Here is a 25850-nt window from a genome sequence, read left to right on the forward strand (position 1 = left end):
ACAGGAGGCTGGCTGCTCCAGAGCCGGTGGGCAGTGAGGTCTCCTGCCCTGGGGCCCAGCTCTCACTTCCAGCTGATTACAGGTTATGGCAGGGTCTATAACCTTCCCAATTAGCCCGGGGCCAGGCCCAGGGCCTTTCTGATAACCCAGTTCTAGTGGCAGCCGCCCTGGGGCCAGCTTATCTGGGCTCTCTGATCCTCACCCTTCCCCCACATACTCAAAGAAGTGCCCTGACTGCGAGCAGATGAATAACCAGATTGTCCTGCAAGCTCAGCCAGCAAGTCCAGCCCTACACCCACCACTTTCCCTGACTGGAGGAGGCCACAGCTGTTTTGCCCCCACTGGAGTGGAAAGCCAGGCCAGGGAGGACTCCTGACTCCAAGCTGCCGGTTGGTTCCCTGTGTGGGCGCAGAGGGGCCCATCCCCAGGAGCCAGACCCTGTACTAGAGGAGGGTGCAGCCTGGTGGCACCCTCCCCCTTGTCCCTTTTTGATTGAAATGTTGCTCTAGCTGCTGGTGGGAGTAGTGCCAGGCACAGTGTTTTCAATGCAGCAAAAATGGAGACAAACTGCTGCTCCTAAGGCCACTGTCACCAGCTGGTCCACCTTGTGTTTCCAGCACTCTCAGTGTGGCCTGGGGTTCTCAGCCTGCAAAGTGTAACTCGGGTCCCTTCGCCCCACATACCCACCCGACCTGGTGGAGAGGGCTGAAGATTAAATCTCTCCTGGGCGCCAGGAGTGGGAGGCAGTGTGTGAAGGGGCAGGGCCCAGCTGGACACTTGAGTGCAAGGCCTGCTCACCTGTGAACGCAAGCCCTCTTCTGCTGTCTCATTAAACTTCACCCCAAACCACAGCTTGCTAAGTGGGTTTCCTTCAATCCTCCACACCCCCTGGGGTATCTGGAGTATGGGTCAGAGAAGGGGAGACTAGGACCAGCATAACCTCCTTTCTGTTGAACACACCCATTAGCTGTCATTCACTTAGCTCCAGATGGAGAGGAGGGAGGAACAAAATCAGGAACTTGTTATGGGGCGCTGGCCAGGTTCCACGACAAACCCACCTTCACCTGACTGCCTACATGTCTTCAGACCTCAAAAAGAGGCAATTCCAAGGTGCCCTGAAGATGAGGCCCGGGCTTTGGTCAAGTTCTTTTCCCACAGCCACCCACCAAACGTCAGGGCTGGATTTGATGGCTCCCAGCAGGCAGAGTCCAAGCCCAGCACCTCCAGACTTCATCTGCTCTATCAGGCAAGCGCTTGGCAAATGGATTTAAATCAGGACACTCCCAAATTGGAGAGCAAAGATTCTCCTCCCCAGCAGGTCTCCCCTCAGGTGTCACACATGTTGGGGTGTGCTGGGAGCTAGGTCCCATGGTCAGGCCCACAGGACTTTGCTTGGTATTTGGAAAGGACCTTGACCCCAGCAACTCAGGGATGGACACCAATTGCAGCATGATTTATTGGACAAGACGTGCACTTTTCAACAGGGCCTCAGTAACCACAGTTTCCTTCACTGAACAGTACAGGACCGGAGTAAGAGGGTTTAAAGGTAAGAATGACACATTCTTCCCATGAGCCACTGGGGAAAGCAAGGAAGAAGGGGAGGATCCCTTTCCTCTTCTCTCCTTCCATGTTACTCTGGGCCTCAGTTCACCCCATGCTGGGTGGGGGCTGAGTAAGGGAAGCTGGGGGCAGTGTGTATCACAGCCTGGAGAGGGCTGGGCTGAGGCCCAGTCAGGGTCAAAACACCTGACCAGGCCATCCACCCTGTCCCCATCCAAGCTCTAAGATCTGGTCACTGTTCTGGGCCCCCTGTGGGTATGGTTAGAAAATACAAAAGCAGGTACGATGCTAGACATCATGTGCAAATGGAGAAGGGGACTGAGCTGCTGCAGTCTCTCTTGGCCACAGCCCCCAAGGACAGCAGCAGAGGTCAGGGTACATCGAGGTCAGGTGCTTTGGAGAAGGGCCTCTTCTCGATCCAGGTAGGATGGGTGGCTGTTGTCACTAAGCTTGGGGAGGGTGGTTGATGTAACAGGAGCAGACACTGAGGAGGGGGCTCCTCCCCCTCCACCCAGCAGGTGTGGGCCAGCCAGTCGGAAGCAGGCAGCTGGCACCTACGGGAAGCTGGTGGGGAAGAGGCTGAGGGGCTGGCTCTCGTTGGTGGGGAGCGGAGATCGGTAGCTGTCGAAGTTTCTTGGTATGCTGCCGCTGGTGGAGCCTGAGCTATTACTCAAAGTCTCGATGCTTCCCTCTCGCTGAAGTTCTGCAAGATAGAAGAGAGGGCCAGACCTGGTCAGAGAGGGCTGGAGGGTGGAGGTACACCCTGGGCCAGGCTGCTCGCTGTAAGACACCATTCTGGGTCCATTTACATCCTTCTGTGGGGGGCTCCCACCAGCTCCCCAGATTGGCCAGGTGGCAGCTCAGGTCAAAGGGCAACTCAAGAGGCCCCTGTGGCTGGCAGACTTGAGTGTTAGATGGTGGTCTTTCCCTCACTGTGTGGAAACCCTTCAACATGGAAGTACGGCCCCCTTGACAATCTGTCCGGAGACACAGATGTCATGGGGCACAGTGCCTACATACCTAGCATGTTCAGCCAGCAGGTTCCCCTAACTCCAGCGTCTGCTATTGAGGATCTATGGGTGAGGCAGATGGGGAGAAGCCAGGACAGGATAAGGCCAGGCCTCCCTGACCGACCAGCCTCCAGCCTCCTCTTCTGCCCCGTCTGGCCCTGGTGTAGCTACTCGCTCACTAGCTCACTCTCACCCATGCGATCAGTGTGCTGGCTGAGACCAGCTTACCCTTGGAATACTGGAAAGTATCTTCTGTTTTGTGTGGTGTCTACTCCAAAGGGAGAGGGTCCCTACTTGCCAGAGTGCTTCCTTTCTCCCTTCTTCTTTGCCCCCAAGTATCCTGGAGCCCCTCAGAATGGGCAAGTTTACACTCAACATGTAAGGCAAGCATGAAGCATCTCTCTCCTCTCCTTCCCTGGGCTGTGCACATCTGTACCGCCATTTTGGATATGGCCGCCGGACCCATCTTATTCAGCGATGGGTACCTTAACTGCCCAGTGTCTCTTTACTCAAGGCAGGAATGGGGCAGGGGGTTGGAACAGGATTCTCTGCCTGCTGAACAGAAGGAGGAAGGAAGTACTTCTTAGCTTTATGAAGGTGACCAGGTCCCATTCCTATCAGCCCCTCACTACGGCTCTGAGATGTAGATGCACATGTGCCTGGCAGTCTCGGCCCAAGCCAAGATGAGACCTGCAGTGTAGTCTTCCCTAAGGTATTTCTGTGACTCTGGCAGGGTAGTGGTGGGGCAGGGGGTGTCCCATCTTCCTTAAGAGTGCAGGACCTCAGAACTGTCACTTGAAACAGCTAGGTGTGTAACACTCGGCTGGTCTGGCTTGAGATGCTGATCTCCCGCTCACACCAGCCTCAGGCCCTGCTACCATACATATGCTGCCTAGCTGGCTTTGGTTACAGAAAAAATGGGTCATGGTCTTCACTCCTGGACTGGCTGTCACCAGCCAGCCAGGAACAAACCACTGACCCCTACACCCTGCAGGCCACCCCCCAAGCACTAAGGCTGTTTAGCAGCTGTGCCACATAATGGAGCAGGGCGAAAAGAAGGTGCCTGGGCCAGGTGTGAGGGGCCCTTGGGCTGGAATGGTCACATCCACAGATGGCTCAGGCTAGACAAGCATGCAGGGACACCAGAGGCTCAAAGCAGATAGCAGGCAGTGGGAAAAGGGACGCTGGACACAGGCTGAAGGCCTGGCTGTGGTCCCTGATCTCCAAGAGACTCTGGCTTCTCTGTGGGCATCAGTCCTGGGGAAATCAAGCGATCTAGGTATGCTCAGAAAACAGAGCAGGAGACTGCCGCCAGGGTTCTCTTCTTCCTGCTCATTCTTCAGTGTCACTCTAATTTGGGGGTGCAGCCATTGAGCTGTGAGAGAGAGAAGATGAGAAAGCAAAGAGTAGACCCTGGGTGTTCGGTATGGAAACTTCAGATGCTGGGAGAGCCTCCACCCCCTACCATACCCCCAACCAAGCACGCCAAGGAGTTTGGGGGAGAGCAGAGGCCCTTCCCTTCCTGCACAGCCGTCCTGGCACTAGGGGGCGCTGACAGTAGGGCGAGGAGGGCAGGAAAGGAGCACTGCAGAAGCTAGAAAAGCAGGGGCTTCTCAGGATCTGGACACCAGGCCTGAGTGAGAAAGCCCCGGATGGAGGAGCAGGAAGGGCCACCAGTACGGGGAAGGGTGACTGCTTTCCAGAGCAGAGGGTCAGTCCCAACAGTCTTGATGCAAAATGCGACACATCCACTCTGCCAAAGAAGCTGAGGAAACCAGAGCTGGAACCAAGCATGGCATCCCACTGCCCCTTGACACAGCCCCCAGCAAGACCCCCCAGCAGCCTCAGTGACCCTAGCACGCGACTCCGAGTGGACACCCCCATTTCAGCGCAGGGGATGCTTCGCAAGGGGGCTTACAGGGTGAATGTGCTGCTCCCGGGGCCAGCGCCATGCAGCCCGAGCTGCCTTGCTTCTGCTCTTCACTGGGTAGGCCTGCTAAGCTGGGAGGCTGGCAGGCTTCTCCTTGCCCCCAGCTCCCATGATTACCAAGGCCCTGCTGACTAGCCTCTCCATCTCCCACTGCCTGCTGGGCCTGCTGACCTCCAGTCCCCACCCTCCCTCCGTTCCCACCCCCAGCAGGACAGAACCCTCTTTCCACAGCACACACCTCATCTTGCTTTTCCTCTCCTTAAAGACTGTCAACGACTCCGCAGGCCCACAGATAAGGTCTAACAGCCCAGGCAGCAAACAGCCTTCCACAGCCTACCTCCCAGGCCTGAATCAGCAGTCCCTACCGCTCTGTCCCAGGAACCCACGTAAGGAACAGATGGCTTCCGGTTCTCGGCCCCAGAGTGCCGCTGACCGCGCGCAGTGTCTGTGCCTCCACAGCTCATCCTCTCCCCTTGCAGAGCCTGCCTGGCCCCACCAAGCTCATGCTGACGCCCCGCCAGGCCCTCGTAACTCCCCCGTGTGCCTCTTCCTCCACACCTGGAGAGGCCCTGATTCTTTCAGTGGGGGGCAATCTGCGCCTTATCTCTGTATCTCCAGTGGCAATCAGAGGTCCTGGAAATCAGCTGGTGCTCAGAACTCACTTCTGGAATGATGAATGAATGATGTGGGAAAGGATACCAAGTAATAGAAAAAGAGCCAGGAGCCCCCTTTTGTGTGTGCCTTCTGTGAAGCCCCTCCTCTCCTCTTCCCCCTAAAGATGAAGAGTGAGAATGTGTGGAAGTAGCCGTGGAGGAGGGGTGCACGCAGGATCCCCCCTCAAGTCCTCCCAGTGCCCAGCCCTAGGAGCAAGCGGCAAATGGAAATGTGTGGCCTTACCTTCCTCCATCCCGAACGCATGCTTTGTTACTGTTGGGTTGCTCACGGACGCTGGGCTGTTGGCATTGTTTTTTTTTTCCTTTTTTTTTCCCTTTTGGAAAGAAAAGCATTGAGGAATCTTTTTGGAAAAGGTATGGACAATGATTGAGAAGTATACTGATCTCTGCAAGCAGGTGGAGGGGTGTGAGGAGGCATTGGGGGTGTCGCACCGGGACGAGGGGGAGCTCGCAGCAGGACTCTGCAGTCCAGGAAGACGGTAACATGCATGTGTAGGTGGTTGGAGACTGATGGGTCTTGGGGGTCCCGGAAACAGAACCACTGATCCCCTTCAGTGGGGCTGGGGGAGGAAAAGTCACACACTGAACATGAGAACAGCTTTGGGAGGGGGACAGATGGGGACCTCTGGTCCATGCAGTGCAGATAGGGCCCCATGCAGGTGGGTGGCTGGGAGAGGAGACAGGCGACATGGTTTTCAGGGACACCTGGGACCTTCTGCCTCAGTGCCCCCGCTCTGGCTGCCATCCTCCTCCCCATCACTCCCAATCCCCCAGCTCTGAGAAGCTCTCCTGCAGTGGAGCTGGCCTTGTGGGGAAGGCCCACTGGGAGCCTACCAGAGTCTAGGAGGGAACCCCGCGGGCTCTGTCCCTGGAGAGGGTTCCCAGGAACCTCGCCTTAGAGGTCCCAAGATCCGGCAGTGGAGAAAAGTTAGCTCTAAGAGACCCTGTTCTTGGGGGCCACTGAGTGGGGCAGGGAATGAGGAGCTGGAAGTCCGAGAAGTGGCTGGACCTAGTCATGAGAAAATCTGATGTGACCCCACATTCTCCAGGGACTTGGTGCTCAAAGCCAACGATGAAGCAGCACGCTGGCCCTGGGTTCCACACCGCTGAAGGGGGAAGTGTGCTGGCACACGCCGCAAGATCCCAGCAACCCCGGCACCCTGAAGCCCGGCCCCGATGCCCACCACTGGCTGTGTCCACCTGCTCCCTCTGGCTCTGCCCTTCCATGCCAGAGGCTGTGCTGGGCAGGCCACAGGGCCTAGGGCAGCAGCCAAAGAGAGGAGCCTCTGCTTTTCTAAAATAAAAAGGATTAAAAGGTTTGATCCTCATGTTGTCTCCACTCAACCAGAGACAGGTGGCTGGCCTTGTCAGGGAGAAGTGACTCTGGGTACTTCACAGGCAGGGAGGGCTCTGTGTGAGGAGGCCAGGCATGACTGTCCACAGCACAGACCCTGCCCCTCATCCCATGGTAGTCACAGTGTGAGCAGCACAGACTGGCTCCTGGGAACTGACGAATGGAGTTGTGGTCGGGACACATGGACAGAGGCCTCTTTCCCACACCAGCCACTTTACTGAACAGACGTGGTCTCTGGTTCCCATTCCCTGGGGAGGGCGGTGTGAGCCCCTGAGGACACGGGGCCTGAGAATCGGGGCAAGTTGGGAAGTTCAAGTGGGTGGGTGACTCCAGCAGGGGACCGGAAGTGAAGCCCCCCCCTTGGGCTGGCTGTTCTTTGGGTCTGGCCAGTCTGGGACCTGAGGGGGCTCTTTTGGCTTCTGGTAGAGAACCCAAGGCTTGTGGAAAGCCCATCTCAGGGACCAAGGGGAGGCAGGTCTGTATCTGGGTCCCAGTAGAGTCAGTGAGGGCAGCACCTCGTATATTTGGGAAAAGGGTGCCTGGGGCACCAGCTCAGCCTCAGGGTGGCCCTGGCACTTCCGCCACCGCCACCACCTATGGAGCAGCATCTACTGCCTGGCCCCTCTGGTTTCCTCCAAGGCTCCAGCCAGCCTTGCTCTGTACAGGAGCGGCAAGATGCTGCTCATTAAAAGGATTAGCCCTCGCTTTTATTGGGCCCTGGTTACAGCCACACGCTCTAGTCCTAAGCAAACCACCCAAGCAGCCCTGTGGGAGTGGGATTAGATCTGGTGGGGGAGGGGTCTTCCTTTGCCCATGGCTCCACCCATTTCCGGGGGTGGGGGGAACTGCACCAGCCTCAGCCTGAGAAGGCAGGTGGGCAGCAGGCCTGTCCAGGTTGGAGGAGGCAGCCTCGGGAAGCAGCTGAGAGCACAAGCTTTGGCCACCTGCTTTCTGGAAGACTTTGGGCAAATTACTCAAATCTCTGTGCCTCAGGTTCCTGAATGTGACGATAACAGTGTCTGTTTCATAGCCTGGTTGTAAGAATGAAATTAAATAATGCATGTAGAGCGCATCACAAAGTGCTTAAAGCTTCCAGTCAGCAAATGCGAGTTACTATTATTGTTGCAATTGAATTAGTCATTGTGATCATCCACAGAACTTCTGGGTCCCTCCCCAGCCTCCCTCCCCAGCAGGTGCCTCGTCATCCGGACCCCTGCCAGCTCCACCTCCACTGGAACCTGAGATTCTTTTTTTAATCAAGAAATGGTTCAGGGAGGGAGATGGCAGATATGTGTTTACAGCTTTTCATTTCCCTCCTCGCCTGTTTGCTAACACCCTCTTCCAAGATGGAAAATAAATTTCCAGCCCTGTTGACATGCATCGATTTTTGCCTCCAGCACCCACCTCCTAGTTCTCCCACATTAGCAGGGGCTGTGGTTAGGACCCTTGCCTGGGGTGGGCTTGATGGAAGCCCAGGGAAGTAAATGGCCACACAGCACACAGCAGCCAGCCACACCGTCCTGCTTTGCCCAGCGCCTGGCTCAGAGGAGCTTTGCAACAAAAAGAACAGCTTTGGTTCCCTTCTGCTTGAGGGTGCCTGGGTGGGGAGACTGACCGGTGTGTGTTTGGTGTGTGTGGGGGTCCTCTCACTAAGAGGTTAGAATGTTTCGTATTTTCCCTTACTGGGATATGTGAAGAGATGACGGGATGGCAGGATTGTTACGAGTTCAATAAACGGGCTGAAATAGAGTCTGTCTCCGGCAAGTAATTTTGTCAGCAAGAGGCCTGCAAACAAGGCCAGGGAACAGCTATGCAGAATGGCATTTAGAGAGGCTAGCGGATGGGGAAGGCCGAAGGTGTCTCGTGGGGCTCAGGAGGGCTGGCAGCTTCCTGAGGTTGGAAGCTGGAGAGCTGGCCCAGATGCCAACTAGGAGGTGGCCTTGGCAGACATGGCCAGGGGCTACTTGTCTTACAAGTAGGCTGGAAACTGCTAACTCTCTTCCAGTGTGGCTGGGGAGGTGGGACCCATTCAGAGAGATGGAGCTGGCTGAGATTACAGCTGAAACCTGACAGCACTTTCAAGACCACACTCTGGGCAGGAGCCAACCTCAGCCCCCAGGGCACTTTTTAGGAGGTTAAAAGTGCAGCCGTTAAGGAAGGGAGCCTCCAGGAACGCTGGCTTCTCTCCACACTCAGCACACCCATCGCCTGCCGCCTGGCTCCCTACCCCTTCCCCGGCTGCCCTCTCTGGGTTCCCTGTCTGGCACCTCTCAGGCTCCACAGCTCACAGGGTTGCCAAGACCAGGGCTCCTTTTGCCCACCCCAGTGAGGTCCTGAGGCCGAGGCTGAGGCCAGTGGAGACAGGTATCACTTTTTTTCTCTTCCAGGAGCTCTTGTCCCTTTGCCAGGCATGCTTGAGGAAAGGGGAGTGGGGAGAAGCTTCTGGAAGCTGAGAGGCCGAGGATGAAAAGGTTCTTCCTATTTAGATCACAGGAATCCTGCTTTGGGCAGCTGGAGCCAGGCCACAGATGAGAGGCAAGGCTATCTCTGGCCTGCTCTTATCTCTGGGGCTTAACACCTATGTCTGAGTCCAGACCCCTGGCTGGCTGACGCCACAGACTCTGGTGTCTTACCACATACACAGACTGGTGCTCCCCAGCCCTCTGGCCTGGGGGCAGCAAGTAACTCCTTCCTGGCCAGTCTCTTTCAGCCCACAGGGCTCTCACATATTCTTTTTCTCCTCCTTGCCGAGGTTTTGTTCCTGACTCCCTCATGTACAGAGACCAGCATATCATAACAGAAGGAGGCCAAGCCCCCATGGCCCATCCTGTCTGCCCTGCCTCCACTCTCAGCTGCCAAAAGTGATGGTAAATCTTGGTGCTCTGATCAGGAAGCCTGGAACTGCTTCCCTTGGCCAAGGGGCCATGCACATTTGCCTAAGAGCCTCATCGGGGCTTTGAGGGGGACCTGAGCCTAGGAGAACCCAGATGCTCCCAGGTGTCCATAGCCCCTCAAAGGCAAAAGTGGTGACCAATACCTGGAAAGGACAATGGGCAAGCAGGAAGCCTCTGGTGCCTTCACTTCCAACCAGAGAAATGGGGCAAGAGGGGCCTTCCTTTCATCCCCTCTACCCCCTGGCAGCCAAAAGGGAAAGATTCGCAGGCCTCTGGGAGCCGCAGCCAAGGTGGCATCAACAACACGAGGCTGGCTAGCTGTCTGAATCCCTGGTGGGCCCAGTAGGGAAGAGGGGTGATGCCAGGAGTCGTGCATATTGGAATATAGGAGGATGAAGAGGCCTGAGGAGCGAGGAGGACACAGGCGGGTCCTCTCTCAAGAGTCGTATTCCCCATTCACCAGGCTTGTCCTTATGGCCTGCACCCCTACAACTCTGTGTGTGTGTGTGTGATGTAGTGGGGGGCAGGCTTACAGCACAGCCTAGATTCTCCTTTACAATCTAAAGAGCAGTGACAGTGAGTGGGGTCTGAGTCTGAGGGGGACACTGGCTTCGCTGGGAACTGGAGCCTTTTGCCAGGTCCCCACAGCAACAGCAGTAACAAACCCAGGCAGGAAGGGTTTGAACCCAAGGGCTGCTACATCTCACTTCCAGGAAACCCATGCCAGTCTCAAAGACGGCAGCAGGATTACCCACCCAAGCCACCTCGACTGGTAGCCCAAGCCCAGTGACCCTGTCAGTGTCCATCACGTGAGTATAACCCTAAATGCTGACCAAGGCAGAGTATCCTGTCACAGCACAGTAGATATGTGAGCGGAAAGGCTGACCTGACCAGTTTACTCTTTCTGATCTGAGGTATTTGATGAGTAGGCCTCAGTTCAGCCCTGTCAGAGCTTGCTGTAGACAGCCTGGAGGAAGAGGAGGAGGAGGAGGAGGAGGAGGAAGAGGAGGAGGAGGAGGAGGAGGGGGACTGTTGTGGACCTAGCCCAGTCACAGACGTGCTGAAGAACCTGGGTAAGTCACTTTGCTTTTCATCTGTTTTTTCAGAAGGGAAGTGTGTTTTCTAGAGACTTCACTGGGTATGTGAGATTGTCATGAGGGAAAAGAGCACCTAAGAAGCTGAACACCGGCCAGAGACCACCGCTGAAGACTCTGGTGTCCTCAGCTGGCTGAGGCCTGGGCAACACATGTTGAGAGAGTGGGAAGGGGTGGGGCTGAGGTGCCCTTTCTAGCTCCAGGTCCTTGACACAACCCTGGGGCCAGAGCCTCAGCAGATCTATTTACAGTCCACTTAGAGCTAAGAGGCATGGCAGACATGACTTGGGGTCAGAGAAGGCCTGGGCAGGAGGCGCAACATGACTTCTTCGTGTGTGGGTGCTACGACAAGCCAGAGGAGTCTCAGGCACTCGCACTGGTGTCCGTTTGGCATGGCTCTGCGGAGGAGACAGGGCTTGGAAACATGCCCTGGGAACCAGGTGCCGATAGCTGGCCTGGCCCGTCCCATCTCCTGAAGCCCAGCCACGAGGCTTGGAAGCCCCTGCCCCAGCTCACAGGCAGGGGACTTCCCGAGCTGGCCTCTAGCCCTATGAGATAACACAGGGCTGCAGACCACAGGACAGACGCTGTACTTTGAACACTGCTGGCCGGCGGGGCCAGAGCCACATCTGGTTCTCATTCAAATGTCCAAATGTAATTAAATTCTCTGCGACGCAGCGGAAGAGTTTGCTAAGATGTGGCACTCCCCCTGCTCCATCAAGGTTAAGAAATCACAGTCCCTCATTCCACCAGCAGGCTCACTCTTCCCTGCCACTGGTCTGTCCAGGTCTGGGAGGTAAATGCCTATGCTCTCATCTGTTTTCTACAGCTTTGAAGGCTGGGCCAGTGTGGGAGATGCAGCTCCCCACCCTGTCCCACTAACCCCACCCGAGAGGACTTGCACCTGAGGCCAAGCAAGTCAGTACCCTGGGGGCTGGGTGACCACTTCTCCTCCCCAGCACTGATGAGACAGCCATGGTGCCCAGGCTCACCTCAGATTTGTGTCCTAGTGCTGTGGCATGGGGTGTCCTGTAGTACCCTGCCAAAGATATCCCTTCCTTCCAGCTCCTCACAATATGAAGCAATTGAGAGTTGAATCTGGAAGCTTTGGGGCCAGAAGCCTCCACAGCCCTGGCCCTATAGCCAGGAGGTGAGGTGAGGAAATTCTCCCAAGTCTTCTCTCCCAGTGTGGCCCCAGAACCTCTGCACGGGGCTTCCTATTCCCTGTCCCCCCAATGGAGGACTCAGTGTAACAGACAAGGACAAGAGTGGCATCTGAGCCCTCGCAAGGACTCCCTCAGGACTTCTTGGAGTCTCCCAGGACTGCTCATCATCGTGACCTGCAAGGGCTCTACACAGGTTAAGGGACAGCAGGGCCCAGGGGGTGCCTGCTTAAGGCAGGGGACACGGGCTTACCTTACCGCAGGCTTCAGGGCCTCCCCCACTTGGCCTCCTGCTAAGACTTCCCTACAGTCCACATTCCAAAGATGGGCTGCTGTTCCCGGTTTCCCTTCCCACCTGAGTCTCTTCAGTTTATGGTTTCTTTTTACTTAGGGATTTATGACTTTCATGGTAATGGGTTCCATTCTATTTCCTCTATGTCTATTTTCCTAATCATTGTGGTACGGAGTTTATGAGAGTTTCTTAATAAGTGAGGGTATTTTTCCTTTTGAAATAAACCATTCTGTTTGTTAATGACTTAATGTGGGTGTAGATGCTACCCAGAGACAAATGGGGCTGGGGAGGAGCCAGCCAAGGGGGAGTGCGGGCAGAATATTCTAGACTTCACAAGGTTATACGGAAGTCCTTGTATAAGCTGTAAGACAGTTGGCGGGCTCCTGTGTTAAGGTCTCACTGCTCACAAACATCCCAACCAGAGAACGAGAGAGAGCGGGCGCACACACGAAGTTGGTATGAGCCAAGCAATCATACTACATCAATAAGCTTTTAAGGGAACTAAGCCAGCTCTTGGTCCAGTTGCCTTGAGCAGTTACAGCAAAGGGAACGGTATTGGGGTGAGGTCTCTGTGTGCCCCTGGAGGGTCCCCACCTGTGCTTCCGAGCCCAGTGCTGTGGTAGGGCGGGGATGGGATGGCAGTGTCGGTGAACTGCTGTGTGTCACTGTCCACATGAGACAGGAGGGGCTGCTGCGGCTGTGCGCAGACTAGCTGCTGGTGCCGGGCCGCTATTCATTATTCAATGCAGCCAGCTCAGACGAGCCTTTCCATTTGCTCCTCCAGGAGGAATAACAAATCTAGAAATGCAATTCTACTTTGGTGTATTAAGATATTGATTTGCCTGTCGAGGAGAAGTGCATTTGTTCTGTCAGCTCTCCCATGGGGAGGAAGGGGTTAACCAAATGTTTATCACAAGGCTGGCTTCAGAGTTGAAAGTAATGTGATCAGTAATGAATTTTGTGTTACATTAGGTTGTATAAATGGACAGACAAGCGCAGACAACAAGTGGCCAGGAGTCGGGGCTAATCTAATGATGTAAAAATAGAGACAGCACCAATTATACTAGGGGCCAGCTCCAGGCTCCTGCAGGGACTGCAAATGAATAGGTACAAATCAAATTACTCACTAATAGACGCACTACAAGAGGGGCAGTCAATGGTAAATGCATTAGAGCCTAGTGACCTCTCTGCTCTGCACAGCACAGTCCGAAAATTTGACTTCCATCTTCAGAGTGGGGGGCAGGGAGTGGCGTCCTGAAAGAAACTCTTGTTGGTGAAGGATGGCCACTGTTCCCCATCCCAAACCAGCGCCTGGCAGAAGGGACTTCCTGTCTGAGCTAACCTCTTGCCCTTACTCCATTGGCTCTTGTGGCCGGAGCACCACGGGGTAGGAGGGTACCCATTAAAGGGACAAAAAGAGCCCCGGGACGCAGCCTTCGGTGTAGGCAGACAGGAGGTTACATACCCAAGCCCTTCACAGCCATGTGTCTCTCAGGGGCGATGTGTTCTACTGCTACTTCAAGGGCTGTGTCTGCATTGAAAACAAAACATTTCTTTAAGGAGAATCACACAATGGACCTTTGAGTGCAGCAAGAACCGAGATCAAGCTCAGTAGGTATCAAAATCTGGTTTGACCGCTGAGTGCGTGGCAGGGGGTGATTCTGATCTGTTCCAAGGCACAGTTAGTTCATCTAGCTTGACAGACCTGCCACAGGGCTACCTGGTGTCATCCTCCCCTCTCCTACTCTTCCCCGTCGTTGACTGAGTTCTTGTGTTCCTGTCTGCAGCATGGGGCTATGGCAGGGAAGGATGTGGGGGAAAAGCCAGTCTTTTGGGGAGCCCCTCAGCATTTCTTCCTCCTCTTGGATTCAAAGCTGCTTGGCAGTGGGGCTGCGCTGCTTTGGGCAGGGTCATAAAGATGTGCTCAATGCACTAACTGTGCGTGCACAGGCAGCTCTTGGCGGCTTGCAAATGAATAAAGTATGAAACCAAGGACGCTCCAAACCTTCCAGGGACCAGCCCATGCTCCACAGAGGTGGGACCCAGCGGGGCCTGGCCCACACCCCCCCAATCCACCCTAAGGCCAGCACCAAGCTGTCCTAGACATCGAAGTGGAGATGGTGCATGGGTCTTGGCCAACTGGGCTTGGAGATGATGGGAACATGCCAGCACAATGAGCATGGAGGTGGGGACAGAGAATGGAAACAGCCTCCCGAGTAAGTGAAGCAACCGGATGGTGACTTTCCCCAAACCCAGTTAAGTACACAGAGCGCTGGGACTGCAAGCTATTGAGCTACACTAAAACATATGCTGGAGGAAAACGGGAAGGTCTGGTGCTGAGGGGTTCTGCCAGCAAACTCAAAACATCTTAGGGAGTGGGCTGCAGGTCCCTGGGGGTAAGGGGAGGGCACCCGAGGCGTGGGCCAGAAGAAATCTCCTAAAACCCTTCCAACATCCTAACAGGGATTGGGCAGCTGTTTCTGGTGTGGGCATTCATTCCCAAATGTCTCCTCCACTAAAAACAAACAGATCGGCATGGCTTGGCTTTCTTGCTCTCTTTGGTATCTAAGATCTAAGATTCTAGTTCCTAACTAGTCAGAGAGTCATTTCCAACTTCCTGTGTGTGTGTGTGTATGTGTGTTTCCCCTCCTTCCAAACACCACATCCAGAGCGGGTCTGCACACTTCTCACTGGCTTCTAAGAAGGCGAGGCACAGGGGAAAGGTGGGAATTTAACCACCCATGACTGGGCCCTATGCTGGTCAGGCCGCTCACCTCACAGAAGGGCCAGTGATTAAAGGTGAATTCTCTGGCAGAGGAGGAGGCACCCAGAACCATCCTCCCTTGGGTTAACCATTCACCTGTGGTAAAGCTCCCAGAGGACAGTGGGCCTGGCTGCAGGGTCCCACAGCCTCCCCCACCCTCCAGCCAAGCCTGTACACTTTCCACAGTTACTCTTACTCCCACTTTGGGGGACATCTGGAGAGGGACGCTGCAGGGTCCCAGGGCCAAGGAAGTCGCACTGGCATTTCCTCCTGGCTGATAAGATGGTTGCAGCTTGGCTACAGAGTTCAAAGTAGACCTTAGGCAACTAGAGTTTCTCAGGCTTAAACTCCCATTAGCGCTCTGCCTCTGTGGGGGTCTTCCAGAGGGGAGAAGCGGGGAGGGGGTGAGGTGAAAGAAAAAGCAATTTATCTAGAATCAGATCTGAGACCACCTGGCCCAAAACTAACAAATATGTCTTTTAAGCATAACAATGATTCTCGTTGCTTTGACTGGTTTTCATTTACTTTTCAGAGGTCACAAAAACCCCAATTAGTCATTCAACAAATGGCTCCAGTGGCAAGCTGGGGCTAGAAGTCCGAGAAGAGAGATGCACCATTCCAGAACCGCGGCTTGTCTGTTCTTCCCCAGCCTGGGGTGGGATGTGGCAGATGCCTACAGACAGCCTGGCACTATGCGACCAGGCAGAGTGCATGTGGCCACAGAGCAGGAAGTCATTGGGAGAAGACACGAAAGGCATTTTGTCAATGTTGTAGGAGAAAAAAATCCTGCCTCCATTTCCTGGCAGAAAAGCCTGGTCTTGAGGGGACAGGGGATATTTAAGGGGCAGGAGGCAAACAGGTAAGCCCAGAGTCTTTGACAAGAAAGCCAGCCCAAGCCAGAAACTCTGCCTTGCGAAAGTGAGAGTACAGTCAGATGAGCACCCTCTCCCATCTGCAGAGGAGGAAGCCTGAGAGGTGAGGCTTGGGAAACACAGTAAGACTAAAGCTGGGTCTCATGCATTGCATCATGGAGAAGAAAGAGAATTGCACTCAGCAGCTACAAGACAGCAACCTTTCTCAGGGTGCCTGGAGTGAACACACTGCAACTCAGCAAGGAGGGGGAAGAGAACATGAGAAGATGCCACAAACAGATCGGGGTGGCTTGGTGGCTGTACCTGCAGGTCTTGGAGCTATGTGTCACACGGCCCTGGGGAAGCAGCATCTTCGCCTGCGAGCTCTGGCTTTGCTTAGACAGGAGCAGTGTGACTGACCCAGTACCGAGTGGAGCCCACCTCTCACTTACGTAACCTCAGTGTTGGGACAGGGACTTCTGGCTGCCCCGAATGGGCCTTGCAAGGAAACACACCTCCAGATGCAAGTGGACAGGGCGAAGCGCTCTCCGGGTTGCAAACTTCTCATCTGTGAGATGGGAAACTGTAACGACTGTCGCAGCCCGGACATGTCTGTGAGTCCAAAGTGGCCAAAGAGCTCTGGGGTGGACACTGACAATGTGATCATCTGCTTTGAACGTGCGGACAGGCAGTGAGGAGAGATGGCCGAGACATCAGAGAATTAGCTCACCCCTGGGGGCCTGCAATCATGATCACCTGATTGTGTGGCACCTTGTGATGGGAGGAGGCTATATAGAACCTACTACAAATGCATGAAAATGTTTCTCGTCCTTAGCAGTGGGACAAGCAGTTCTGAGGCCCACTGAAGTTGCTACTAATCCTGGAGGTAAGGCAGGGTGGCCAGTACACTGAGTTATTTGGTTTAGGGTGCACATCTGATCAACTGCTGCTACAAAAGCTACTGAGATTTTAATCCCTGCAGTCCCAAAATGAAGGGTATTAGTAATGTGCACGCACGGAGAGTGCTGGAGGATCATCTTTTGCAAAAGCACCAACACTGAACAGGTAGTTGTTAACCTAACTTACTAAACCTTGTATAACCATTTCAAACTGTGTTTAATGCTCAAAATATGCTCTTCATGTTAAAAAGGGAAAAAAAGGCACAGTCCTTTCAATAAATAAAAGTAGTTTCTAATAGAAGTCTTTGGAAGAGCTTTAGTTGGAAACAACTGTAAAGCTATTTCAGCTGAGTAATTAACATACAGACAGGAAAACTCAGAGGATTTAACAGAATAAGCCAGAGCACTTGCTTTTAAACTACAGATCACAATTCATCAAAGTATTATAAAATCAATTTAGTGGGTCATGACCACATTTTTAAAAAATAAAATAGTATTAGAATGCTCTGCCTGGAATAGTTGGTAAAGGTCTGAATATCTGGGTGCGCTGAATTAGGAGCATGTATTTATGAGAGGAGAGGTGAAGATCGAGGCTGCAGTGTGGCAGCCAGGAAGAAGTGCCCTGGTCTAGGGCAGGGACTGGTAAGGACAGGGCGGGCAGGAAACGATGGGCCTTCCAAGCCTGGCCACCTTTAAAACCAACAGGGAGCAGGAAGGAGTGAGGCGGTCTGAGCCCAGGACGGCGGGGAGCAGCAGTGGCGGAAGACACAGCCCCTTGCCTCGAGAGCTGACTGCACAGACCCCGGCGGAGTCCAAAGCGGCCAGAGCAGCAGGCTGCCACTGAGATGTGTCCAGCATGCTGGGGCCAGGCGATCGGGACCGTGCGTGAGGCCTGGGCTTTTGATATGACATATTGGAGAAGCCAAAAAGGAGAGATAAGGTTTAATAAGTGATGGAAACAGTTAAAGTTTAGAGAAGATGTACTTAATGTGTACCCAGGTGTTTATCTGAAAACCTTTTTTTTTTGGTATTAAGTCCTTCTTTACCTAGACAGAAAACTGGAATGTCAATGTTTTGTTTATGTTTTAAAACTCCATTTTTCTAGGAGAAGTAATATTGAAAGGAATGTCTGCTAAGCAGGAATTAGTCAAGTTATTTTATGGGGGATGGTGGGGAGGGAGGGGCTGGGGAGACAGCATTCCAGGCCTAAGGAAAAGTGCACACAGAGAGACAGGCTGCAGGGACTCGGGGCCCGAGGGTCAGATAGGCTGGCGCTGGCAGGGAGCAGCGAGAGGTGGGCCCGGGGAGAGGACCTGGACTGTTTATGAAGGGCTCTGTATATACAGAAAGGAGAATTAAGGGTTAGAGGACTTCTCTTTTTGGAAATATGGACTTAACCAGTACGGAACTAGCTAGGTGATTTTGGAGATCAGGAGAGACGTAAACACGAAATTTACTGATTGATCAGTTGTCTTTTTGAGACAGGGTCTTGCTATGCAGTTCAGGCTGACCTTGGGCTTACTTTGTAGCCCTGGCTGGTTTCAAACTTGCAACAATCCTCCTGCCTCAGCCCCCTGATTTCCTGGGATTACAAGAGTGCGCCACCAAACCCAGCAATATGAAAATTATTTAGAAACCATGAGGTCAGGGATAGTAGTTGGAGCCAGTGGGTGGAGGCTGCTATATACTGAGAGAGAAGAGAAGAGGGTGAGATAGGATCTTGAGAAAGGATGACACAGAAGGGAAACCCAGGAAGGGGACTGAAAAGTAGCCAGAGGCAGAAGAAAACTCAGCAGGCGCCACAGGAAGAGCACTTCCAGACACAGGGAGGGGCTGACAGGGCCAGGGTGGAGGTGACCCAATGTCCAGTGACGACTCCGGGCAGAACAGCTGTGGCTGGATGAGCTGGGGCAGAGACTGCCCCTCCTCTGCCACAGGAGACCAGGGGACAGTTGACACAGGAACATTTAGAGTCTGAGTGGCCGGAAGCGGAGAGATTTCTCCAATGAGGACCACTGTCTCTCTCTGAGAGCAGGAGACGGGATAGTGGGTAAGTGAGGAGAATGGGGAAGTCTGGAATGCTGCCTGTGCAGAGAAAAGTGACCCGCTGTGGGATGAGGGGCCAAGCCAGGGGACATACTAAAACAGCAAAAGCAGAAAAAAAGTATCAAAAATAAGACATGCACTCCTGATGGACCAGAGATCGGGAGAATCCCTCCAAGAACGGAAATACAGTAGGCTGGATGACAGAGCAGTGAGCAGGAGCCTCGGCAGCACCGCCAGCCCCAGGTGGAGCTCAAGGAATGGTTGCCAGCATCTGCCATGGCTCCACTCTGTCCTAGGCACTGGTTTCTCTGCAAAGATGGGTGCAAAGTGAGGGCGGGAGAGGGAGTTCTGGGAAGCAGGCAGCAGGGCTCAGTGGCAGGCGGCCCCCTAGTCACAGAGGCACTAAACTCAACAATTTGTGATTTTTTTTTTTTTCCAGTAACCAGGTGTACGGCAGAGCTGGACTGACCTCAAACTGGAGTCCTGCTGAATGAGATGGTGGAAGCATGACAGGGCAAGGGGTGGAAGGACGTGAACGAGAAGCAGAGCTAGACTTGCAAAACACATATGTGAGCTCATCAGACTGCCTGTGCAGCAGCCATCACAGAGAACTAAACCAGCACCTGCTTTATAGGCTAAACAAGTTTTAAAATAGACCTCACATTTTATCAGGCATGGGGCAAGGTGTGGCTCAGTGGTGGAATGCTTGCCTAGCATGCCCAGGGTCCTGGGTTCATTCCCCAGCACAGAGAGACAGAAGAGAGAGAGAGAGAGAGAGAGAGAGAGAGAGAGAGAGAGAGAGAGAGAGAATGAATCAAAATCCTGATGCTGATAGTATAGGCCTTGATGGGCCTGAGACCTGAGACACTGAATTTTTCTCTCCTCTCTCTCTTGCTATGCTGGAGATGGAATCCAGGGTTTCACACAAGTCAAGCATATGGTCTACTACTGAGTTATCCCCCTAATCAATTCTGTATTTCTAATCACTTGAGTAATGATGGTGTTGCTGGTCTGCAGATTGCTATTAACAAATAAAGATTATATGCATTCATTGTGCACTACATGATGTTTTGAAGTATGCACACATTGTAGAATGGCTAAATTGGGCTAATTAACACATGAATTACCTCATATAGCTTTTTTTGTGGTGAGAACACTTATAATCTACTGGCTTAGCCATTTCCAAGACTATGATACATTGTCACTAACTACTGTCACTTTGCTATAGTGCAGAAGTTGAATCTATTCAACTTCTTTTATCTGATCTAAGCAACATCTTTCCCCCCCCTTCTCCTGTCTGGAAAGTAGGTTTTTAGAGATTTTTGCTTTTTACTTCGGGAGAGCTCATTTGCCCTATGGTATGGGTTACCAGTGAGGCCCCAGTAGACTGACAGCTACCATTTCAGGAACTCTGCTAGCTGCCTGGCATGTCCATAGCTTGAGACTGGCAATAATAGGACTTTTCACACTCCAGAAATCCACAAATCAGGGCTTTCCCACTTCCCTTCGGAGAGCTGCTTGTTAAACATTTAGCGACAGAGTACCTGCCAACCCTGTAGGACAGTGAGCCATGCATACAATGGACTTTGGTGGCAGGGGTTATGAAGCCAGTGTGTGCCAGCCTCACTTAGGTACAGTGACATCAGGCAGGCTGCTTTGTCACATGAGATGCCTGCCGGGAGACATTCGGAACTGACCCATCTCTGGCGCATCCGAATACCTGACAGCGGCAGACACTCTGCATCACTCTGCCTGTTTGTCTTGTGAGCCACCCAGAGAGACAGGATCGTGGGAAGAAAGACAGGGACAGAAGTTGGATGGGCAGAGGGTGACTTGCTGCCCCTCCCATCCTCATGGCCCTGAATTTCCCTGGCCATCCCTGGCAGGGCTGCCTTTGTCACAGGTGAGCTGTGCTGTGCCACCAGCCTGATGCTTTACCTCTGATTAGAAACAGGGAAACAGGGCCAGGGATTTAGCTCAGTGGCGTAAGTGCCTGCCTTGCAAGTGTGTGGTCGTGAGTTTGATTCCTGGTACCAAACAAAAAAAAAAAGAGAGAAAAGAAAAAAAGAAATGTGGAAAGTGATTCTCAGCAACAGAGAAGGAAACTGATTAACTTCTGTAACTGGTCTTTAAAGATGGAGGCAGATTTTTGGGGGAAGAAAAAACATTTAATATGGTCAAAGACCATATGAATCCCTTTTGGTGACAAAAAGTTTGAGGGAGGAAAATGAAATGCCTTTGCTGAAAAAAAGGGAGTCTACTATTTTCTGACCCCTTGGTTTTAATTTCTTTTTTTGATTCTTTTTAATTTCACAACCTCCTAAGGCCAACAAAGACTCTCCTGAGCCTCTTAGCTGTCTGGCAGATGAATGGCCGCCAGTTATGCTCAGGTTACTACTATCTGTGCCAGGCTGGAGCTCCACCACTTGACTGAATGCACTTTTAGAACTGCCTGCAGGACAATGCAGAGGTGACCCGGGGGCACCTGAGTAGGTGCTGCAGAGGAAGCCGATCCAGGGCCTCCCTGGCCTTTGGAAGAGGAAGGCCTGGGAGTGAGTCCAGCAATGCCAGGCTTCGATTCTTGGGAGCTGTGGCTGACCAGGGCCCCCACCATGCAGGGAAAGCTGTGCCACGGGCAAGGTTCAGAGAGGGAGAAGCTTCGGCCTTGGGTCAGCCCCTAAGGAGACTGGGCTCACAGTCAGGGAGGTGGCCTTGCTGCGCCTCATCTGTGCATCCTCATCTGTGCAGCAATGATTTGAAGATGTGTTATCCTCGACTTTGGCGGGGGCAGGGCTGGTGTGGTCCTGCCATCTATCCACGTGTGAGCACAGTGGTGTGGGACATAAGCTTCTTACCACTTCTGACACACACATCTTTCTTTCCAAGAAGAAGGGAATTTAGAAAGGGCCAGTTCTCAGTGACAGCCATCTCCACCCAGGGCCTGATAAAGTGCTGCCCTGTATCTAGCCAAACTCTTCTCTTCCTGCCTTCAATCCATCTATTCCACTCCGTCCATCTGCCGGTGACACACAGACACTCTGGGTAGGCCAAGCAGCCAACTGACAGCAGCATGGCCCGGGATGGGAAAGCGGAAGGGAAAGGCTGAGCGCTGGGCCTGAACACCTAAAACCTCCACGCATCCACACTCAGTGAGTTTAAGCCCAAACCCAAACGCTCTCACTCCAAATCTTACTGGTTCTGGTTAGGATCTGTTCCAGGGCTTTAAGTTCCTCCTTACTGGGCTCCTCTTTCCAAGCAGGCATGTAGGGCAGGGATGCAGCAATTCATAGCAAAGACTAAGTCTCAAAAGGACTCAGTCAAGCAAGAGAGGAAAGGCTGTTAGCCAAGGACTACTCGACACAATAAAAAGTTTCTATTGACCTCAGAGAGCTGGGACATGGCTTGTTGGGGCAGGCAGAAACACAGGGCTGAAGTAGTGAGCACCAGCACAGATGGAGGGTGCAGAAGTGTTTGAAGGGAGAGGCAGTCTGTATTACAATCATGTGGAGAGGGATGGATTCTAGTTTCTCCTGAGTGCAGTAGAGTGTGTGTGCCTGTGTTTTTGTTTGCTTGGCACAAGGCTCATTCCTCATCTAAGAATGCTTTCTGATTGTCCTAAGCACGCAAAGAGCCACTCCAGACCCCAGATGCTTGACTCTCTCAGGGGCAGGACTCTGGGGCAAAGTGCAGCACAGGAAAAAGGCACCTGGGGACTGAGCCAGCCCTGTCTGCTCCATCCCTGCTCTCTCGGAGGCTGGTGCGTGCACTGACACTTGCCCATTCGGAAAGCCTCGAGCAAGACTGAGGACTGTGTGCTGTCTTACACGTAGTGCCCAGCACTGCTGGAGAACCTTGATCCGCCTTCCCCTGGAGGTGTCCTTCTAGGAGAGACTTACACGACATAACCACATTTCTCACTGCATTTTTGTATGCACTGTTCCATGTGGGAGGGGATGGTTCCCCTGGGTTTCCCAATACTACACACTTCTAAAATGGACCACAATCAGAACACTAAGGAACAGATGCTAGAAGACACACCCGTGCACACACACACACACCCCTGTGCACGCATGCGCAAGCGTGTGCACGCGCATGTGCGCATGTGCACACACACACACATGCACATGCCTCTCACCCTGCCAAAGAAGCTGCAAACCAACAGGTGCCAGTCACAACCGAGTCAGGCTAGGAGTCCAGTGACATTTTACCTGTCCCTGATCCCACGACGTCCCGGCTTGGTGACTCAGCCATGGCGTCAGCAAGCCGCTCCCGGAGGCCCTCCTCTGTGTGCTCCAGTGAGGACATGTGTCGCAGCCCGAAGCCCTCAGGCCAGCTCCCACACACCTCCAGCAGGGTCACGCTCCGGTCAAAGGTACCTGTGGCACACACAGGAGAGCTGGCATTGAGTCCGCGCCTGTAGAGGGCAGGCTGTTCTGCCCACCACCGATGCCCTCCTGTGCACAGGGCACCAGGAAACAGGAATGTGCGGCGCAGAGCCGACCAGCACGTGCTGCCTGATGTGAGCATGCAGGCCTCTCAGAGTGACCCCAGGCCACCGAGGCAAGTGCACTGACAACTGCTTCTAGGAGTGATGGGTCTTTAGGGACTCCATCGAGAAATGGGCCGAGGGCCGGGGTGCAGTTCAGTGATACAAGCACCTGCCTGGCAAGCACAAGGTCTTGAGTTCAACTCCTGGTACTAACAAATAAAAAAGAAAAGAACTGGGGCGAGCGCTCACTTTGTCATTGCAACTACTAAAAAAGAACTAGGAGGAGGGAAGGGGACCCAAACCCGTCTACTTTCTCCTATTTAATACTATGGGTCTCACCTAAAATTTCATTTACAGAAGGGGTTTGTCGTATGGCTTAAATTTTAAAAACACAACTTTGAAACCACTGTATCCTATAGCCTATGCCTAATCTTCTCACTTTACAGATGAAACTCTAAGAGGTTACAGTTCAAGAATAAACAAGGTTTGCAGCAGACTTAGAGCAAGAACTCAGACCTGCTGCTACCTTTGTCTAACCCGTGTTGCCAGCTGCCCAGGGGCACAGGCACCATTTCGGGGACTCCAGCAATGCAGCTGGATAACTGCATCTCTAACAAGGACCCTTCCTTAGTCCAAAGCTGTGCCCCAATTCCAAAAGTACATGGTGCTCCGCTCAATGCAGATGTTAAATTTCACATTTGAGATCACTTCAAAGCTCAAAATTTAAATTATTCTACTTTATTCTATAGCAAGTCTGCTGTGGAAGCTTATTTCATCCACTCTCTCGGAAGGAGATTACAGTCATGCTCTGTTGCTTTAAGCACATACCATTTCCCCAGTGATTAGGTAACTGAATCCACTACATTTATTGGACTTGGTTCCTGCCAGCACCAGGAAGATGAGGAAAAAATGCAAATGCCAATGTTTCCCAAAGTTAAAAGTACACGAGACACACACTCTTTATCAGGCCTTGCTTCTCCTCTTTGATCAGCCGTCAGAAACTATCTTCCCTCAGCGGGCAGGACTGGAGAGTGTCAGCACACACTCTCTGCCACTGACAGGTGGTAATAGAGAGGGTGCGAGCCCCAGCCCCGGCAGGCGGCCCTGCCTCTGATAATGGCCAAAGCATCGCGGTGATGACCGTTAGTAAACACGCAGACAGCCAGTGCCTCCATACATCAGCAAAGTGGCCCAGATAATCCTAAACTCTCCTAACCAGACAAAGGCCCTCGGCCAGCCTGCTGGGATTTATATATGTAGCAAGGGTCGCTACCGGCTCCTGAATTTCATCAGGCAAGCTGGGCTTTGATTTATCCTTACCTAATTGTAGGCTAGGTTCCTGGCACTGGCAGATGGGCAGCATCCATAAGAGCATTTCCCTAAGAGAGTGTTCACCTTAGGTGTGCGTATTTGGGGACATGCTTGTCAGGGAGGACTCCAGCTCGGGGAGCTACCCGTCTCATCTTCTCTCTCCAATGAGGGTGAGGGTTGGGATGGGGGTCTGGGAGCAAGCTGCAGGGGATTGAGGCGGTGGGGGGGGGCCTAAGTGTTAGCTGATTGGACTGGAGCTCAGCTAGAGTCACACACTGAAAACGTAAAGCCCAGAGCCGACACTCAACCAACATTAGTGAAAAGTGCTGGGGGCCTGGCTCCCTGACGACACAGGCTGAGGGCAGAGCTTAGGCTTTCTGTTCTATGCCTAATCATACACAAGTCCTTCCATCTCCTTTTTCCATTTCCAAAGGGGAACAAACAACTCTTGTCCTGTCTCAAAGGAGCAAGAGACCGAGCAAGGTTTGCCAGCAGTCTGTGCTTCCAGCCGGTGTCCCCACAGTCAGACCTGACGAGACAGAGAGCTACAGCCTTGTGTTCCCCAAGGCTCTGCCTGGGACACACACAGCAACATCACAGAGAGGATGACAAGAACACAGGGGTCCCTCCTCTCCGTAAACTCAGCTTCCTTACACGCACTCAGGTTTCTGAGTCTGGAAAGCAGCGAGGGAGCGGGCGGCCTCTCCCTGCACCAGCAGGTCGCCTGCCTCTGAGCGGAGCCTGGCTGATGTTTCATGTGCCCTGGTTAGAGGTCAGGGCAGGCAGCTGGCAGCAGGGCAAAGAGAAGTACGGGAAACCAAATGAGGAAGAAAGGAGGAAGCTTTAGCAAATATTACCGCAGGTAGGATTCTGGTACACGGGCAGGCCCAGTCAATGACAGATGGTACAGGCCAGACAGTGTGTAATATTCTGGACAGAACAACAGTACAGAGGAGAAAAGGATTGTGAGCTGGTGTGATAGCTGAGAATGGAAACAGATCTGAGCTTAAAGATACTCTGACGTCTATTACCTGCCTGACTCGACACAGGAACTGAACATGGAGACACAGTGCAACCTCAGAGGGCTGCTGCACGGACCGCGTTAGATAAACATAAAAGCACCTACACGTGGTAAGTGCTGTGGACAGAAGAGCACGCACGTCCCACTTAATCATAACAAGTGGGCCCGTCTTTCCCTCACCTGAGACCACAGGCCACATCTGGACTCGCACGGTGAGCCCAAGTGGTGGTGCAGGTACCACCTAAGTTTAGCTCCTCTATCTTATTTATGGGGGAGGAGCTGGGATTTCAGGGAGATTAAGTGACAGGTTCAGAGTCTCTCAGTGACAGATCTGGAGCACAGGCTCCTGGTTCTTAGCTTGGAGTCCACTCTCTCAGCTCCCATACCATGTCCCTTAGGAGCACCCACGGTGAACTATTCCATGGAGAAATTGCCCCTTTCTTCCCTGACCTGTTCTGAGAACTCCTGTCACCTTCAACCAGTGCCTTTCAAACATCT

The 25850-nt window shown here is 53.1% G+C and overlaps 1 protein-coding gene across 10 annotated transcripts in view; it reads right to left on the minus strand.

Moving 5' to 3' along the window:
• Nucleotides 1-1432: 1432 nt before the first annotated feature.
• Bcas3 (BCAS3 microtubule associated cell migration factor) overlaps nucleotides 1433-25850 on the minus strand; it is a 526404-nt gene continuing 501986 nt past the window's right edge. For 4 of the 10 annotated variants that reach the window (XM_013152076.3, XM_013152074.3, XM_023564985.2 and 1 more), the window contains 3 exons: nucleotides 22740-22907; nucleotides 13437-13502; nucleotides 1433-2263 (listed from right to left, as the gene is read on the minus strand). In XM_013152076.3, the coding sequence (XP_013007530.1) occupies nucleotides 2115-2263; nucleotides 13437-13502; nucleotides 22740-22907 (383 nt within the window). In that variant the 3' untranslated portion in view covers nucleotides 1433-2114. Of the gene's footprint in view, nucleotides 2264-5397; nucleotides 5489-13436; nucleotides 13503-22739; nucleotides 22908-25850 lie in introns of all 10 variants that reach the window. The other 6 variants (XM_023564986.2, XM_013152075.3, XM_063250886.1 and 3 more) reach the window with 3 other exon arrangements.

This window comes from Cavia porcellus, unplaced genomic scaffold (assembly GCF_034190915.1).
Source record: "Cavia porcellus strain 051 isolate PalLab524CR breed Dunkin Hartley unplaced genomic scaffold, mCavPor4.1 scaffold_6, whole genome shotgun sequence".
In the NCBI taxonomy this organism is placed as follows: domain Eukaryota; kingdom Metazoa; phylum Chordata; class Mammalia; order Rodentia; family Caviidae; genus Cavia; species Cavia porcellus.